Source organism: Carcharhinus amblyrhynchos, chromosome 1 (genome assembly GCF_965287045.1).
Source record: "Carcharhinus amblyrhynchos chromosome 1, sCarAmb.v2.hapA, whole genome shotgun sequence".
Taxonomy (NCBI): Eukaryota; Metazoa; Chordata; class Chondrichthyes; order Carcharhiniformes; family Carcharhinidae; genus Carcharhinus; species Carcharhinus amblyrhynchos.
In genome coordinates, this window is record NC_137324.1 from 145,197,754 (window position 1) to 145,216,625 (window position 18,872).

The following is an 18,872-nucleotide window of genomic DNA, read 5'->3' on the forward strand; positions in this document are numbered from 1 at the left end:
ATCTTAAATCCTTCTGGACTATGGCTTGATTACTCAGCTGTTGAGCTGCATCTATATATAGTTAATAACATGTTGTAGCAGTTATCTTCAAGCTGTCTCTGAAGTCTATCCCAGCTTTATAATGTATCCTTAAAGGACTATTTATATTTAAAATTCATTGTGGCCAGTAGTTGAGTGAACTGTACAATGTACAGTGTGAGAAGCAATTTGCAATTGAGTGAATTATATGCTGTGTATTCATATTGTGTCTCTTGTATGTTGGGCATCATGTCATTCTGTAGTCAACCTTCCCTGTTGTTTTTAGATGTTCTTTATCTCTAATTGTGCATAATTAACAAAACTAGAAAACAATCAGGTGAACAAGACCCAGGCATCAAAATGTTAGCAAATCAGAAAATATCTCATCTCCCAATATTCCAACATCTAGGAGCCAGAGTGCTTCCTGCCTCCCTCATAATATGTGAAATTGTATGCAAGCTATGCTGTGATGTTTAGGAGCCAGTTTAAAGCTTTGCACTCCACAGCAGCTCAAACCCTATACCAGCATTTGTTCCTGGCTTGAACCTGAAGTGGTTTACAAATTGATTTACAAGCCCTAGTTGATCTGCTTTTGTGCCCTATGCAAGTCCCCCAATCTCAATATAACCTTTCCTTGCCTAAGCAATGTTCCCTGCTTCAGCTTCTTGCCCAGCTTAAACCATGAACTCAGTCTCTCACTCCCACTCATTTAAAAAATATGCACTGGACATATTAACTGCTTCAATTTGTGCTGTTAAAGACCAAGACCATAATTTAAAAGTTTATGTACATGTAAAATGTAAGAATTTTTTGTGCACCAAGGAATGATTCTTTTGCAATATGTGAAGTTTTGACAAAGCAAATGTATTACAGCTAGTTAAGGGATTGTATAGGATATATTCTGTGATCAGAAAATGCATGGGGCATGGTTAATGTTTTTAAACATGTTTTTTCTTACAGGACCACTATATGCAACCTTTACACTGTCCCAAGGATCACAGAACCTGCATGGCTTACCATGATGTTTAACATATCAGAGAAGAGTCGATTATGCTGTCATTTTGTTAGAGATTTCACATTGCTGATAGAGCACATGTCAAAGAATCAGTATGTATATGGTACTCTTAAGACGTTTCAGTAAACTTTTTCAATATTTTCTGACTCTCTGCCAATGTATTTCAAGTATTAAAAATGTTCTGTTGCTGAGTGCTAGAGATTTGCAGCTAAACGTTTGGTGTTCTCTTGTTTTAGCATCTTGCATCTAGTCCTATATGGTTACAGCATAAGGTGTGTTAACAAGGTTAATTTGGCTTCTATGCTGTGCACCAGTGGATGAAGGGATTGAAGGCTAAAGGTAGTGGATTGGGTACAGTCAAGTTGTTTTTGTCCAGGATGGTGTTGAGCTTCCTAAGTGCTGCTGGAGCTGCATTCAGTCAGACAAGTAGTGTGTTCTGTTACCTTGCTTCCTTGGCCTTGTAGATGGTGGGATAGTTAAGTGGATCACTCTCTGCAGTACCCAACCTCTGACCTACTCTTGTAACCACAGCTTTTTACATTTCTGGTCAGTGATGAAACCCCTAGAATACCATCTTTTCTAGGTAGAATGCCATATTTTCTTGGACTCGCCAATAGTGAGGCAGTCAATGGCCTTGTTGAACCCTACTCTGGTGGGCTTGTCCAGTTTCTGCATGGCAAGAAAACATGAAATGGCATTTAAAACTTCAGTGGCCACCTTCTCCATTGTGTGGAGTTTGAAGTAATGAGTCATCTGCCTTTCCATCTGCTTGCTAGTTTGAGTGGTGATTATCCTTGTCTTTGTCTTCAAGAGAGCTGATTGAGCCCAATAGCCAATGCTAGCTTAATTTCTTCATTCATCCCTAGATTCAGCTGTTAATTGGATAGTTATTCTGTGTACGTTTGAGACATGATTTCTGCCAGCATCAGAAGTCACCTGTGATGCTCATGCTCAATCTCACTTGAGTGAGAGCTTACAATCAATAACTGCTTCCTGTGTTTGTCGACATAAACCACAAAACTGAAGTGTTCTCTCAGGTACAGACTTGGGCAACTCAAGAGTTTCCATACTATTTGTCCAGGTGTTTAGGTCCCCTTTTGTAAGCATTGCTAGTATTGTTCAAAGGAAAGCATAAAACCAGTATTGTTTAGGACCAGCCCTGATATAGGAGTTATCAAAATGCTGCCTGATGGATTTCAGATTGCAACCTACAGAACTCTGCTTTGGATTTGCTATCTATGCTCGTTTAATCATCACTCTTGGGCTGTCCACAAAGCAGTGAAGCTATTTACTCATATAAATTGGAAGTTGGGTTTGTGGATATCAGGGTGTAGTTGCACACTTGTGGACCTGTGTGCTCTGTATCTGGAGCCAAGGTACCTTAAATCCCCTACAATTTAGCTTTGGTCTGCAGTGTACCCAGTTCACAATGTCATTTGGGAAAGGCACTACATAGTGAAGGAGAGGCTATGTAGTGGTGAGAGAGGTTAACACACTGCTGTCTTTTTGCTTTTTGCAATGCTAGCCAGTGGGTGAGCTGAAAGCAAGTAATGACACACTTGATTAAGCTAATGGACTGGTAATTGATTGTGTAAGAACATAAGAAATAGGAGCAGGAGTAGGCCATCTAGTCCTTTGAGCCCGCCCCACCATTCAATAAGATTATGGCTGATCTGAAGTGGATCAGTTCCACTTTCCTGTTTTCTCCCCATAATCCTTAATTCCCCTGTCTATCAGAAACCTATCTACCCGTGACTTAAATATGTTCAGTGAGGTAGCCTCCACCACTTCAACGGGCAGAGAATTTGAGATTCACCACCCTTTTGAGTGATGAAGTTCCTCCTCAACTCTGATCTAAACTGCGCACCCCCCCCCCCAAACACACACACACACACAATCTTGAGACTGTGTCCTCTAATTCTGCTATCCTTTCTAAGTGGGAAGAATCTCTACCTCTACCCTATCTATCCTCGTTATTATCTTTATACGTCTCTAAGATCCCCCCTCAGCCTTCTAAACTCCAGTGAGTACAGGCCCAGTCTATTTAGTCTCTCTTCATAGGCTAACCCCTTCATCTCCGGTATCAGCCTAGTGAACCTTCTCTGCACTCGCTCCAAGGCCAATATATCCTTCCGCAAGTGTGGCGACCAAAACTGCACACAGTAATCCAGCTGTGACCTCACCAGCACCCTGTACAGTTGCAGCAAGACCTCCTACTTTTATGTTCTATCCCCCTCGCTATGAAGGCCAACATTCCATTTGCCTTGATCATTAGACTGTATTGTCTTGCCTTTAGACAGAGCCGATCTGGGCAGTTTCTACATTTGTCTGCTAGATGCCAGTGTTGTAACTGTGTGAAACGATTTGGCTAGCAGTAAGGCTAGTTCTGGAACACAAACCTTCAGTACTAAAGCCAGGATGTTACTGGGACCCAGAAGAGGTCGGTACCGAATATTGGAGACTGGAGACTGTTTGCTCAGGTTCTTTGTACTGCAGCCTGAGCAGCCAGAGGCAGAGTTGTAAATCTGAAAGACTGACTTTAAAACAAAATCAGAATAGTCATCCTGACAATTCCGAACTTCTTTAAGCCCATTAATTTCACTGAGTTTTTGTGCTGCTATTTGCAACTTCGGGCAGCTTTCTGGTTCCAATTTCTTATTGAAAAGCCCACCAGAAAGTGATGAAACTACCTGAAGTCAACCCCAATGCAGTAACTAAGTGTTCTTGCTGGAAAAATGTTAAGTGAAATCTTCATTCTACAACCATGTGGATGCTATGGGAGGAGATGATGGGGAAGGTGTCATGTCTTTGATGTTGGAATTTCTTATTACATTTTTCCATTTAAGGCTATAACTTCAGTATACAAAGTTTTGTGTAATAGTTTGAGAGAACGGGAAACAATTCTGTTCTTGAGTTAAGGTTGTACTGAATTTTTGTACCTAGATCATTCTTTGAAAAATTCCGATTGTCAATTCAATCTAGATTTTTCCTAAACTGCGGGTAGGTGTCTGATTAACAAATCCTGGGGATTAGCATATGTAGTGGAAAATGTCAATTAGGTGACCAAATTAGATTAATTCTAAATGCAACTTTTGCAAAAGTAAAATGATTGTGTTTATTAAGCGTAATGAATTTATTTTAAAAGTTTTATCAAAACACAAATTCAACCATAATCATACAATAGACAAAACAATAACTTCGACTGAAGGGAGACCTCATGTCTAATGACACAAGCGTACCGTAGAGCTTTCTCAGAAGATCCTGCTTTTCGTGCCAAAAAGCTAATCAATTATACAGTTTATCAGTAGTTCAGCTCAATAATTAGCTTATTATTTCATTTATTATTCAGCATGTCAATCTAATCATCGCAGTGTTCTGAACCGAATCACAATCTGACATCTTAAATATTAGTTCCTTCTAATCTTAGATTCTATTAGTTCCTTCTAATCAGTAGAAGTCTGTGTCTTGGCATAGGTTGCTTTCTTGTTGCTATGGCATCCAAGAAACCTTGTGTTGCATAATTCAGCACTGGCTAACTGCAAAGACCTGACACAACACCAGTTGAGGGTCCATCACCTTGATCTTCCTCCAGGCCTAAGCAAGTACATCTTATACATTTGTAATATTTAAAATGTCCCTACCATTTGATTTAATCAACTAGTTTGCCTACATCCTTTGTCTTCTGGATGCAAGTTTTCATAATTTAGTCGTTGAATGATATCTTTGCATGTTTCTATTTTTCAGATAATACATGTTCAATTAATACATTTTCAATAAGTCATTAATATTTAATACATTTCAAGTTAAAACACGTTTAAGACATATAAATCGTAATTCTATTTAAATCTTTTTAGTATAAATTCAGTTATCCTCATTTTGGGTACAATTGATTGTTTCTCTAACTTCTGTATATTAGTTTGTTAATGTCTAGAAGGTTTGTCTGCTAAATTCTCTTCTGTAGTATAAAAGAAGGGCAGTGCCATTTATGGCATATTGTGGTTGACCCCAGTTAAGTCAGAATGGTAAAGCTGTATTAGCTACAGGGGAATTGTTTTGGAGATGTAGTGATTTCTTTAACTCCAGTGGTTGCCCTGTGATTCATAATCCTTGGAGAATTGGGCCTCCAACTTCACTATAGTCACTCTGCATACTGCATGTTGGCGTAATGAGAGGACAAAACTGTCATTGATACAGTGCTTTTTAGGAGGTCTCAAATCAGTTTGTAGTCAATTAAATACTTTTTGAGTTGTAGTCACTGGTATAATGTAGGCAATGTTATTAAATGGCAGAACAGGCTCGGGACTGAATGGTTTGCTTTTATCCCTGATGCATATGTTCATATTTAATTCTTGCAGATGATTTTGGGCTAGATGGCCTTTGGCTTTGATAATTGTCTTACAAACTGGTTGGAATCATGACTGGGGCTCTGTTCATTTAGTTAATGGATGTTTACCATGAGCAGACTGTGGTCAAGTTGCCAGGAGTGTGTAATAGCTCATAACAAATCAGTAATCTGTTTTACCCTACACATGATTCTCAAGAGTCTATTTCATTAACTTCACTGTCCTTTTGTCTACTTGTTTATTATCCCACTCAATCATAGTGATCTTGAGCTTTTTGAGGAATTATCATGTTAAAAGTTGTTGCATAGTAGATATTGAAAATGTATTGTAGTGTGAAGCAACAATCAACATTCTTCAGACATGCTGGTCAAGAAAACACAGACACAGTTACAAGCCATTCAGTGTCTTCTGGCTTCTTAAAAGTTGCATCCAAAGAGGCTACTGGGTACTTGATGCTTCTCATATAAGGGTGAAGGCCTACGTTATTAAATAATTCCACTTTGTTGCTCAGAAGTCATTTGATCTTCCTACCCAGTGAGATTACTGATTAAATAGAATCCAGTTGCATTCCTATGAAATAATTTATATTGAATAATATCGTGCACCCAAGTGGGAGAAAGAATTCTCCTACATAATGGGAAAGATCTTGTGTAGTTTTATCTGGTTGCCAGTATTGAATCTTTTTTCCAGATATAAATTCATTGCCACCGTGTTCCTATGGTACCGTGTACAAACCATGTTAATGAGGGCTGCAGCACTACCAAAATTGATGTCATCTACAGTGTTCTAAATAATTAATGGAATCTTTTCCTGGCAATTTAAGAATATTTAAAGTAAAATTTGTATATCCTGGTTTGTTTCAAGTCATAGTGGGATCACATTGTTGCTGCTCTTAAAATTAGCTGATATTTATGCAGCACGGCTCATTAATGTTTGTAGCCAGATGGCGATATGTTATCATTTTATTAGGGTCTTTTCTATGGTTTGTGAATCTTGAAGGAGGAAAAGGTAGTATGCGTGATTGTGGGGCTGTGTGGAGGAATAAGAGGTCTGGAAACAGAAGAAGCACCAGGCCCTATGCTTTCTGTCCTGTATCTTTTGTTGTATCCAGTGAGCTCAGCCATTTCTTACTCTTAAATCAAATTGGCTGAAGACCTGGCATTTATGATGCTCGAGGCTTTTTATTTAATTTGTGGAATGAGAGTCTCAACTCATCCTTGATTTAATTGGGAAAGTAATGATGAATGGGTGCAATCCATGTGGTGTGGTTACTGATCTCAGGCAGAGACCTCAATGAGTCATCTACTCAGCACTTCTGGCTGGAAAGGGCTGCCTTCTGCATTGAGTGCTTGCCATAATTCAATGTTATGATATTAATGGAGCTGTGGCCTTGTTTGTTTAATTGTGTGCCACCATGGATATAGCGGGGCTGCAGAATTTTGATCGAACGTGACCTATTGTTTGAGAGTGTTCAGCATGCTGCTATCGCTGTCTATTGATGTAGGTTCACCAAGTTGTCATCTCATTTTTAAGGTATATCAGGTGTTGCTTTAACATGCTGCATCTGATACTCCTCATTGAAGAAAGGTGGCTTGATAATACTAGCAGTGAAAAATAATCATGCAGTGGGGTTGCTGATTGTGATGTGAAAATATTCTGCTGATGGCCCACAGTGCCTCAGAACAATTGAAAGTGGCATTAGTGCAAAGGCAGTCTCCAGAGGACTGTGCTTTGATCACTGCTACTAATACTGTCATAGAAACATTTGAAAAAATATTTTTTGCTTGTAGTGATTCTTTCACTATCTGTTTGCAAGACCAGTCCAGCAGCTGAGCCTTCCAGAGCTCAGTCAGTGAAGCTAGCCAGTCATGCATAGTGATGGATATTTGAAGTTCACAGCCCAGTTTTTTTTTGCTCTTGCTGCCTTTGCTCCAAAATGGTGGTCAATATGAAGGAATGCTGATCATCTGCTAACTGAGGACCGTAAGCTAGTAATCAGGAGATTTTGTTATATTGGGATGAGCTGGAATGAGTACTTTTTTTTATATAAAGGAGTGTTTTATAGCACACAGCAATCTATCAGCCATTTGTCCTTTTCTACCACCCATTTTTTTTTTAAACCATAATAGTTCTTGTCTTTGTAATTCTTCCCTCTTTTCTGTGTATTTCTGATTTAAAATTATATATCATGCAAATATTTCCCTTTTTTTAAACACAATTTACTTTTATATCTAATATTCTGCGGCAGTATGTTCTGTGTTCTTGTCCTGGAGTTGACTACTGAAGGGAAAACTCACTCGTTTGCCACCATGGAAATGCCCAAAAGTAAAAAAAAACTTGCTTAGATTTTCCCCTAGTGTTTCATCTCTTGGGACTATAACACCAGTGCACTCAGTCTTTTAACATAATTAATTTTATCCCAGAGTATCATGTGGTGATTCATTTGTTCTATTGTTATCTATCCCAGTGTTAGAGAAACTAGTTTGCTGGTGTGATCAGAATGTTTTCAAAACTTAATTTTCTTGTCTCCCCAATTCAGATTCCTTTCAGCTTTGCTGACAGCTGTACTCACATATCATCTCGCCTGGGTTCCCACAGTTATGCCAAATGACCATCCACCTATAAAGGCTTTTTATGAGAAACATGCATCACAGAATGTGGACTTATTGGGAAAATCACATCCATACAATCCTCTCTGGGCACAACTTGGTAAGGGTTCCCTGATATTTTTCACGCTTAAATAACCTGGCCTTATTGGAACTGTTGTTTTATTTATATTAGTCCCAAATGGTAAAATAATGAGCAATTGTGATTAATGATGAAGGATATACAATGGGGAAAGAATATGTTGTGGATAATTGCCTTAAATTTAGACTGTTTCCTTTTTAGCAGCTCAGCCATAAAATTTGTGGCCAAAATCTGTTCAGAGAAATCATTCTACACAACATGATACACACCCCTGTTGAGCAGTGGCATTACAAGCACTCGTCTCATATCAAGCACAGGAAATCTAATCTACACAGTATTCAGCTGGCACAGAACTGTTAGCTGTTCTCCTGTGGTATTTCACTAATAGGTCAGTCCACTTTGACTCTCGGGAATAGAAAATGAGCAGAATAGTTTAGAGAATTGGAAAATTAAAACAGTTGAACTTCTAAGTATGGATTTAGTTATTAAATAGCAAAGTACATGGTGGAAATGTGATTTGTATTCATATTTGTATGCACATTATTGTTCATCAGTGAAATGTGAGCTGCTATGGTTGTGTTTTGGTGGCATTATGGAGTAACTTTGTTTAATAGGGACTTTGCTTGATTGAACCTCTTTGTTCAAGTTCCAGAAGCGCACTCCTAAAGCATTTGGCAGAGCACGTTTCCTAAGATCTAAAGAGTGGAATAGCTCTATATGTGGTGCTGTGAATAGGAAACGGCTTTGACATTCTGTGGCTAATTTTAGAGATTAGTTACTAAGAGGCAGTTTGAAAACTTTAAACTTAAAAACTTAAATGATTTTATTGCATAAGGACTTTACAAAATAAATTCTTCAAACTTTTTTTTTCTAAAGTATCCTTGACCATGATGTACTTTTCAGCAAGTCATGGTGGTAGTGGTTAGCACTGCTGCCTGAATACCAGGGACCTGAGTTCGATTTCTGCTTTGAGGGATTCTGTTCTCCTGGTGTCTGCTTGGGTTTCCTCTAGGTGCTCCCATTTCCTCCCACAGTCCAAAGATGTGCCATGCATCGGCTATGCTAAATTGCTGCCTAGTATAAAAAGACGTGTAGGTTTGGTGCGTTGGCCATGGTGTAAATGCACCACATTGAGGATGTTTGGTTGCCGGGGAGGGGGGGATGTTATTTTTTTAAAGCTAAAATATTGACCCTTGACTGTTTTAAAATGTGAACTCCAAAGAAATTTACTTCATTTTAAAGCAACTGCAACTATGCCAATCTTCTGTATCAATACTAACGTCAAGTTTGTAAGCAAATGTGGAATTTGAGTTTCTCAATTGTGTATTTTTTAAAAATCTTGTGACTATGTAGGAGGAGATTATAAAGGTTGTAGGTTTTTTTGCAGGATTTGCGTAATTACCCAGGATTTTGGTGAAAAAGGATAAAATGTAATCTTAGAGCATGCAGCAGGCTTAAAGTACAAGAGCAGGTATGGCACATCCAAAAAAGAAATCCTGGATGGAGACTGACAACTGGAACTAGAGAGAAAAACAGACAGTGGTGTCAGTGATAGAGCAATCTGGAAAAGTCTAAGGGAATATGAAATGTTACAACTTGAAGGGAAAAAAGTGGAGCGTAAAGGAAATAACAGCAGCCAGTTAAATGGGAGCAGAGATATAAAACACTGGACAGTGTGCAGATACCTCTTTAATATTTAAGATTATGAATCCCTTCCACCTAGTGTACTTCGCATTAGATTGCAGAATTTCGTGTCTGTACAAATCGTGTAGGTTGACGTGTGCCAAAAATTTGTCTGTCTTCATGCTTCCAGATGACTTTCCATGGATTTTTGCCTTTTGTCTTCAGCACATCCAAAGTGTTTCACAATCAATGAATTACTTTCAATAAAATCACCTGTTGTGCAGGGAACAGAAGTCAATTTATGCACAATGATGTCTTAAATGCTGATGAGTTAATTCGCTTTGGGGACAACTATTGATCAGTACATGGAGAGCTCATTGTACACATTTAATTAGAGCCAGGCATTTAAGATGAGGCAGATTTTTATTCCAGAAGACTGAGATATGCTGAAAATATCAGAATATTTTCTGTATGGTATTTGTAACTCTTAGCAATTCTGTGCCTTTCTTTCAAGGTGATCTGTATGGAGCAATTGGCTCTCCAGTGAGGCTCACCAGAACCGTAGTGGTCGGAAAACGCAAAGAACTAGTTCAACGCCTACTCTATGTCCTTAGTTACTTTATACGATGCTCAGATCTTCAAGAGAACCAGCTATTGTGCAAGGGGAAACTACAGGAAAGTGAAAACGCACAAACAGGAGCCAAGATCTCTACTGCACTGGAGAAGGGAGAAGTGGAAGAATCTGAATACGTAGTGGTCACTGTTCATAAGGATGACTCTGCTGTCGTGACTCCAGTTCGATCTCTGACAAATGACGGAAAAGGAAACATCACAATTATAAATAAACCAACACCAGGAGATTTCAAATCCAAGACGGTCAGCGACGGAATGACTGAATCTGATGGCTGTCAAAAGTGGACTTCTGGACAGTGCAGTGAATCCTCGTTGGTTGTGAATGAAACCAAATTTGATCCTGCTAACACTTGCAGAGAAGTCTCAGTTTTAGTTCAGGAGAACAGAAGAGAGGCAGTGATTGTAAAAGAGACTGCATTGTGTCATACAGAGATACAAATGCTTGAGCCTGAGGCAGTTGGGCTAACTGAAGGATCTTTTCATTCTGCATCATCTACTGCAGCTACGTTGGCAAGAGGTTCCCCAGTAGAAATGTTTCTAGCTTCCAGAGTCACATCTGGAATGAAGTGTCCAGACAGGCTTTGTCAAAGGAGCTCCCACCTGCAGGACAGAGTGCTGTTTCAGATTGGGTGTTCATTATCACCTGATTCAGACATTGAAATGAGAAGGAAGGAAATGGAAGAAAAACTAGAACACTTCAGGGACCATCAAAGTGGAAAAAATAACAATAATAATCAAATGCAGAAAGGTATTGACTTTGCAGAAACAAATGGAGTAATTCACCTTGCTGAGGACCAACTGAAGATGCCAGAAGTTACAGGAAGAATGCAAACAAAGCAGAACTGTTGTAACATAAGAATTCCTTCCTGTAAAGGAAATACAAATATCTTTGAATATTCCACTGAGGACAATGAGATAGAAACAAACACAATGGATGAACTAACTAAACTGGTTGCAAGCATCACCATTGGAAAGGAAACACTGAAATCACCTGGATCCTTAAAAGAAAATAGCTCTGAGAATATTGGAAGAATGAGGACCTTGTGCTGTGACATCATGGAAATGCCTCTTCATGAATTGGTTGACGTTAGTTCTGGCAGCCAGGATTATGGGAGCAGGGCCTCTGACAACCCATGTGAGGAGGATCAGGATTCTGGGAAGGTTACCTTGAGGATAGATGGTGACATTCCCAGGAATGAAAGTTCTGACAGTGCTCTTGGCGATAGTGATGATGATGATATGACCCACGATTCACCGACACAAGGACCTGAATGTTTTGATGAGAGACAGGATGTCATGGAGGAGTTTGACCTTCCAACAACAAGGTAAGAACATGTATACATCTATGATTGCAATAGACGGGCTAGAAAAAAGTTCCCCTGAAAAGGCCATATTTTGGTTCTGATGGTTACAAATCAATATAATGTTTGTGCTATAGATCTGTACAGTCCTGGAAGATTATCAGTTTATGGTGAGTTACATAATCAGGCTTCCATCAGCAAACCTGACAGGACTCCTTTTTAGCCACCCCTCCTTCAAATTGAAAAACTTGATCCATGCTGTCTTGGCTGACACTTTACAAGTGCTAAACTAAGCTGCGAAGGACTGTCAGTCCCCAAGGAGTCATAATTCTAACTTCAGGAAAGAATTTGAATATAAGTTAGACACATAACAGGAGCATCCTATTTGGCACCTGTTCTCATTTGATTAAATCATTACTGATCTGTCACCAAGCTCACTATCCTCCTTTGCCCAGATCCCTAAAGCTGCAGCCAACAAAAATCTAATGATGTCAGTTGTTTGTGAAAATTTAAAACATTTGCAACTTTTTTGGTGTAGCAATGTTTCCTAACTTTGTTCCTGAAAGACCTGGTTCTAGATTTTGACTTTCTTCCTTGTTCCAAGATTCTCCATCCAGTGGAAGTGGTTTCTCTCATCTTTTGGACCCCATAAGTCACATCATAGTCATTGTCCTGCTGCTCAATGAATTTCCTAATTTAACCAACAACTTGTCCTCAATTCTAGGAGCTTCAGCTATAGCTTGCTGTCTCATGTTATGTATATTCCATTTGGGGAATCTAAAGCTAAGAGGTACAGCTTAAAAATAAGGGGTCTTCTATTTGAAATGGAGATAAGGAGGGATTTACTTTGAGGGTTATAAATCTTTGGAATTCTGTTCCCTAGAGAGCAGTGGAGACTGGGTCTTTGATTATCTTCAGATCAGATCAAAATGTATTCAAGACTGAGCTAATAGATTTTTGGGGTACAAGAGAATACAGGGTTTCGAAGGGGAAGTAGGAAAGTGGAGTTAAGGCAACAGCCAGATCAGCCATGACATTTAATGATGTAGCAGGCTTGATGAACCAAATGACCTTCTACCCCAATGTCTTATGTTCTCATACTTGCACATTAGTTGCCATTGGGACATGGCCTACCCTTTACAAATGTATGCTGGCCTTTTCTGATCAGCTGGAAATATTCAAATGTTGAATCACTATCCTTGGATGCTAATAATGATAGGCTAACTGGTCTACTATAATCCCCTGTTTTTCTTATGTTACCTTTATTAAATGGCAGAGTGATATGCAATTTTACAATTTAAACAAAGTTCCTGAATCGAGAGGACTATAGGCAATTGTAGCTGGACCATCTACAATATTCTCGTGCACTACTTTTTGAAACTTTTGTGATGGAAGCCATCTGGTCTTGGTGGATTATTATCTTCTAGCACTTTATTTTTGTATTATAGTATTTTAATTTTGGTGAATCCCTGTTCCTGCCTCAGTGTCAGTTTCCTTGGTGTGCCGGTATCTTCCCCTATCATTTAAAAACTGACACTTGCCTCGACTGACCATATAAAATTTTAAGGGGCCCATTGCTTCCAATCAATCCTTTTTTCCCTAACTTCATTGTAAAAAGTTTGTTAATTTTTGATGTCCCTTGCAAGATTTTTTCCCTACTCTCTTTTTATAGTCTTCTCCAGCTGTCTTGTCATTTTGCTGTTGTTCCTGTCCCATTTACTGGAATTAATGTTTTTTGGCATGCATGTATGCTTTTGCATTGAGATTTATATTATCACTTACCTCTTCAGTTATCCAATGTTATTTTTTGAGGGAATTAAAACTCTTACAACTTCGGAACATTAACTTGTTCTGTTGCATTATGTATTTTGTCTTTCTTTGCAAAAATATACTTTATTTGTAAAATATCTGAATGTTACAATATTTCAAAATGGCCACCTCTCACAGTGCAGTAATATTCAGGTTCTCAGCTCAGGTCAAGCTGCGGTCTTGAGATGCTTCAATACAGTCAAAAAAACAAGTTCAAAATGGTAACGATAAATGGTGTAAAGGTATTTAAGTTGTCAATATGGATCAAGTTGCATTCATGAGATGCTTCCTTACAAATGTGATGTATGTAATATTCACTATATACATTCAATAGAGTCATCTGGCCCAAGATGATTCCAAGTGATCCCACTGCCTTCAGTTCACTGTGCTGAAAGGTCTTAGAGTGACCTTTCCCCATTGCACCTCTGTGGCTGCTTCTTGAAGCTTTAGTACATCCTCAGCTCATAGTCCTGGGCTTTGGAAGGTGCCAATCTACAACAGTCAGGAACAACTCCTTGGTACTGGAAGACCAACAAATTCTGGGCAGACCAAAGACCATCTTTCAGAGTTGACGATTGTCCAGCAACAGCTGATGTCTGTCTAGGTGTGTCTCTGGGAGCAGCCCATAGAGCAATCTGATCATTTTCTACCAATCTAGCCATTAACACATTCCAAGTTTTCTGTTTGTTAGTCTTGGACTCATCCCATTAAAATCAGCCTTATGTACAGTTGGACTGTCATCAACATTTGGCTAATTACAGATAGCATTAAATATGATCTGCCCCCTTATTGGTCCAAGGACATGTTGCTGCAGAAAATGTCCTGAACACGCAAGGAATTACTACCTTTTTGATGTAAACTTGAAACCATAAGCCATAGGAACAGAATTAGGCCATTCAATCATGGCTGATATTTTCCTCGTCCCCATTCTCCTGCCTTTTTCCCATAACCCCTAATCCCCTTATCAAGAATCTATCTATCGCTGACCTAAGGATACTCAATGACCTGGCCTCCACAGCCTTTTGCGGCAAAGTTCCACCTCCCCACTCTCTGGCTGAAGAAATTCTTCATCAGTTTTAAACAATCTTTAGCCTGAGGTTGTGATCTAGTTCTAATTTTTCCTACTAATGGAAACATCCCCTCCACATCCACCCTGTTCAGGCATTAGGGTATCTTGTAAGTTTCAATAAAATCCCCCCTCCTTCTAAACTCCCAAGTATAGACCGAGTCCTCAACCGTTCCTCATATGACAAGCTTTTAATTCCAGGGATCATTCTTTTGAACCTCCTCTGGACCCTTTGAGGCCAGCACATCCATCCTTGGATATGGGGTCCAAAACTGCTCACAATGGGGTCTGATCAGAGCCTTATACAGCCTCAGAAGTACATCCCTGCTCTTTACATTCTAGTCCTCTTGGCATGAATGCTAACGTTGTATTTGCCTTCCTAACTGCCAACTGAACCTGCATTTTTAAGAGAACCTTGAACAATGACTCCCAAGACCCTTTGTTTTTGATTTTCTAAGCATTTTCCCATTTAGAAAATAGTGTATGCCTCCACTCTTTCCAAAGTGCATAACCTCACTCTTTTCCACATTGTATTCCATCTGCCACTACTTTACCCACTCTCCAAACCTATCCATGTCCTTGTGCAGCCCTCTCCTGCTTCTATACTATATACCTGCCCTGCTACATATCTTTGTATCATCTGCAAACTTAGCAACACTGCCTTCAGTTCCTTCCTCCAAATTGTTAATGTGTACTGTGAAAAATTATTGTCCCAGCACTGCCCCCGAGGCACACCTCTAATCACCAGCTGCCACCCTGAAAGGCCTTTATCCTCATTCTGCTTTTCTGCCAGTCAGCCAATCCTCTATCCATGCCAAGATCTTAACCTTAACACCATGGGCTTTTAACTTATTCAACAGTCTGAGGCAAGTGGAAGTTGTTTGCTTATGTCTTTCTATATCTGCAATAATGCAGTTTATCATATCATGAGGTCTATGCATTGCTACCACTACAATATCCATAAATTTTCCATTGCCTGCTTGCCCTCATTATATCATATTACATGTTGATTGCAACATAAACTACTTATTGATGAAACAACCTGGTGGTACGGTAGCACAGTGGTTAGCAATGCTGCTTTACAGCTCCAGGGATCTGGGTTTGATTCCTGGCTTGGGTCACTGTCTGTGTGGAGTTTGTACATTGTCCTCTTTTCTGCGTGGGTTTTCTCCAGGTATTCGGTTTCTTCCCACAGTCCAAAGATGTGCGGGTTTAGAACATAGAACATTACAGTGCAGAACAGGCCCTTCGGCCCACGATGTTGCGCCGACCAGTTAAAAAACAATGACCCACTAACCTAAACCAATCCCTTTTCGTCCATAAACCTATCCACGGATCTCTTAAACGCCCCCAAACTAGGTGCATTTACAACCGCAGCAGGCAGGGCATTCCAATCCCTCACCACCCTCTGGGTAAAGAACCTACCCCTGACATCCGTCCTATAACTACCCCCCCTTAATTTAAAGCCATGCCCCCTCGTGCTAGCTTTCTCCATCCGAGGAAAAAGGCTATCGCTGTCCACCCTATCTAAACCTCTAATCATCTTATATGTTTCAATAAGATCCCCTCTTAGCCGCCTTCTTTCCAGCGAAAACAACCCCAAATCCCTCAGCCTCTCCTCATAGGACCTCCCCTCCATACCAGGCAACATCCTGGTAAACCTCCTCTGCACCCTCTCCAAAGCCTCCACATCCTTCCTGTAATGTGGGGACCAGAACTGCACACAGTACTCCAAGTGCAGCCGCACCAGAGTTGTGTACAGTTGCAACATGACGCTGCGACTCCTAAATTCAATCCCCCTACCAATAAACGCCAAGACACCGTATGCCTTCTTAACAACCCTATCTACTTGATTCCCAACTTTCAGGGATCTATGTACACATACACCTAGATCCCTCTGTTCATCCACACTATTCAAAGTCCTCCCGATAGCCCTATACTCAACACATCTGTTATTCCTACCAAAGTGAATTACCTCACACTTCTCCGCATTAAACTCCATCCGCCACCTCTTGGCCCAGCTCTGCAACCTGTCCAAGTCTTCCTGCAAACTATGACACCCTTCCTCACAATCTACCACACCTCCGACTTTGGTGTCATCAGCAAATTTACTAATCCACCCAACTATACCCTCATCCAGATCATTAATAAAAATTACAAACAGCAGTGGCCCCAAAACAGATCCCTGAGGCACACCACTCGTAACCGAACTCCATGATGAATATTTACCATCAACCACCACCCTCTGTCTCCTATCTGCTAGCCAATTCCTGATCCAATTTCCTAGATTACCCTCAATCCCATACATCTGCATTTTCTGCAGAAGCCTACCATGGTGAACCTTATCAAACGCCTTACTAAAATCCATATATACCACGTCAACTGCCTTACCCCCATCCACCTCTTTGGTCACTTTCTCAAAAAACTCAATAAGGTTAGTAAGGCACGACCTACCCGCTACAAAACCATGCTGACTATCTCCAATCAATTCATTACTCTCCAAATAACTATAAATCCTATCCCTAATAATTTTTTCTAAAACCTTGCCCACAACAGAAGTGAGACTCACCGGTCTATAATTCCCGGGGAAGTCTCTGTTCCCCTTCTTAAACAATGGGACAACATTCGCTAACCTCCAATCTTCCGGTACTATACCAGAGGCCAACGATGACCTGAAGATCAGAGCCAGAGGCTCTGCAATCACTTCTCTTGCCTCCCAGAGAATCCTAGGGTAAATCCCATCCGGACCAGGGGACTTATCTATCTTCAATCCCTCAAGAATATCCAGCACATCCTCCTTATCAACTGTAATACTGTCTATTCTACTCCCCTGCAACCCAGTGTCCTCCTCAGCTATATTCTTGTCCCCCTACGTGAACACCGAAGAGAAATATTGGTTCAATGCCTCTCCAATCTCACAGCGTCAGGGAGGTCCCGGCTTCAATTGGCGGCCTTGGGCTCAGTGTCTGTGTGGAGTCTGTACATTGTCCCCGTGTCTGCGGGGGGGAGCCTTTCCTCACACTCTCCAAACATCAGCAGCATAGGGACACTGGGCAGGATCAGTTACTGCTTACTGGGATAGGATCTGTCTGGATGGACTGAATGGCCTCCTCCTGCCCTGCAGGAACTGGATATTTCATAGAAAGATCTGTTATTACAATCTAGTCCTTGTTTGTGTAAACACTGTGCTGCACCATCTCAGTGACTACAATCAAGCACTTGTATGAATAAACACAGCACCAGATTTTTCCCCATTATTTCAGTCTGGGCCCTGCTCCGGTTTCTTTCCGCAGTCCAAAGATGTGTGGGTTAGGTTCATTGGCCATGTTAAAAATCGCCCCTTAGTGTCCTGAGATGTGTAGGTTAGAGGGTTTAGTGGGTAAATGTGTAGGGATAAGGGGGTAGGGCCTGGGTGGGATTGCGGTCGGTGCAGACTCAATGGGCCGAATGGCCTCTTTCTGTGCTGTAGGGTTTTGATGATTCAATGATTCAAATCCAATATAGCCTCACCTCTAGTTGGCTTATCTACATACTGACTCAAAAAACCCTCCTGCACGCTTTGTACAAAAACTGACCCCTCTAACGAGCTAGAGCTATAGCAATTCCAATCAATATTAGTTAAGTTAAAGTCCCCCATAACAATTACCCTATTACTTTCACTCCTAACCAGGATCGTCTCCGCAATCCTTTCCTCAACCTCTCTAGAACTTTTAGGAGGTCTATAAAAGACTCCCAACAGGGTGACCTCTCCTCTCCTATTTCTAATCTCCGCCCATACTACCTCAACAGACAAGTCCTCATCAAACTTCCCCTCTGACACTGTGATACAGTCCTTGACCAATAATGCTACCCCTCCCCCCCCCTTCTACCTCCTTCTCTACTCCGACTAAAGCATTTGAACCCCGGGACCTGCAACAACCATTCCTGACCCTGCTCTATCCATGTCTCTGAAATGGCCACAACATCAAAGTCCCAGGTACTGATCCACGCTGCAAGTTCATCCACTTTATTGCGAATACTCCTCGCATTAAAGTTTGGTTGATTGGCCATGCTAAAGTTGCCCCTTAGTGTCCTGAGATGCTTAGGTTAGAGGGATTAGTGGGTAAAATATGTAGGGATATGGGAGGTATGGCATGGGTGGGACCATGCCATACCCACAATGTCGGTGTAGACTCAATGGGCCGCAGGGCCTCTTTCTGCAGTGTAGGTTTCTATATGATTCTAAATGGTGTTAGAAGACTGAGGTGAATGGAGGCTGGTGTTTAGTTGCATACCACAAGGTTCAGCGCTGGGGCCCTTTTATTGTTTGTTATGTACATAACTGATGTTTATTATTCCTCCCACATTTAAGTTCTCAGATGACATGAAGATTAATA

The 18,872-nt window shown here is 40.5% G+C and overlaps 1 protein-coding gene across 3 annotated transcripts in view; it reads left to right on the forward strand.

The window, feature by feature from the left end:
• The window catches only part of LOC145345905 (folliculin-interacting protein 2-like), a 114,968-nt gene that overhangs the window by 75,531 nt on the left and 20,565 nt on the right, over positions 1–18,872 (forward strand). For all 3 annotated transcript variants that reach the window (XM_080193484.1, XM_080193485.1, XM_080193486.1), the window contains 3 exons: positions 979–1,125; positions 7,916–8,085; positions 10,202–11,645. In XM_080193484.1, the coding sequence (XP_080049610.1) occupies positions 979–1,125; positions 7,916–8,085; positions 10,202–11,645 (1,761 nt within the window). The remainder of the gene's footprint in view (positions 1–978; positions 1,126–7,915; positions 8,086–10,201; positions 11,646–18,872) is intronic.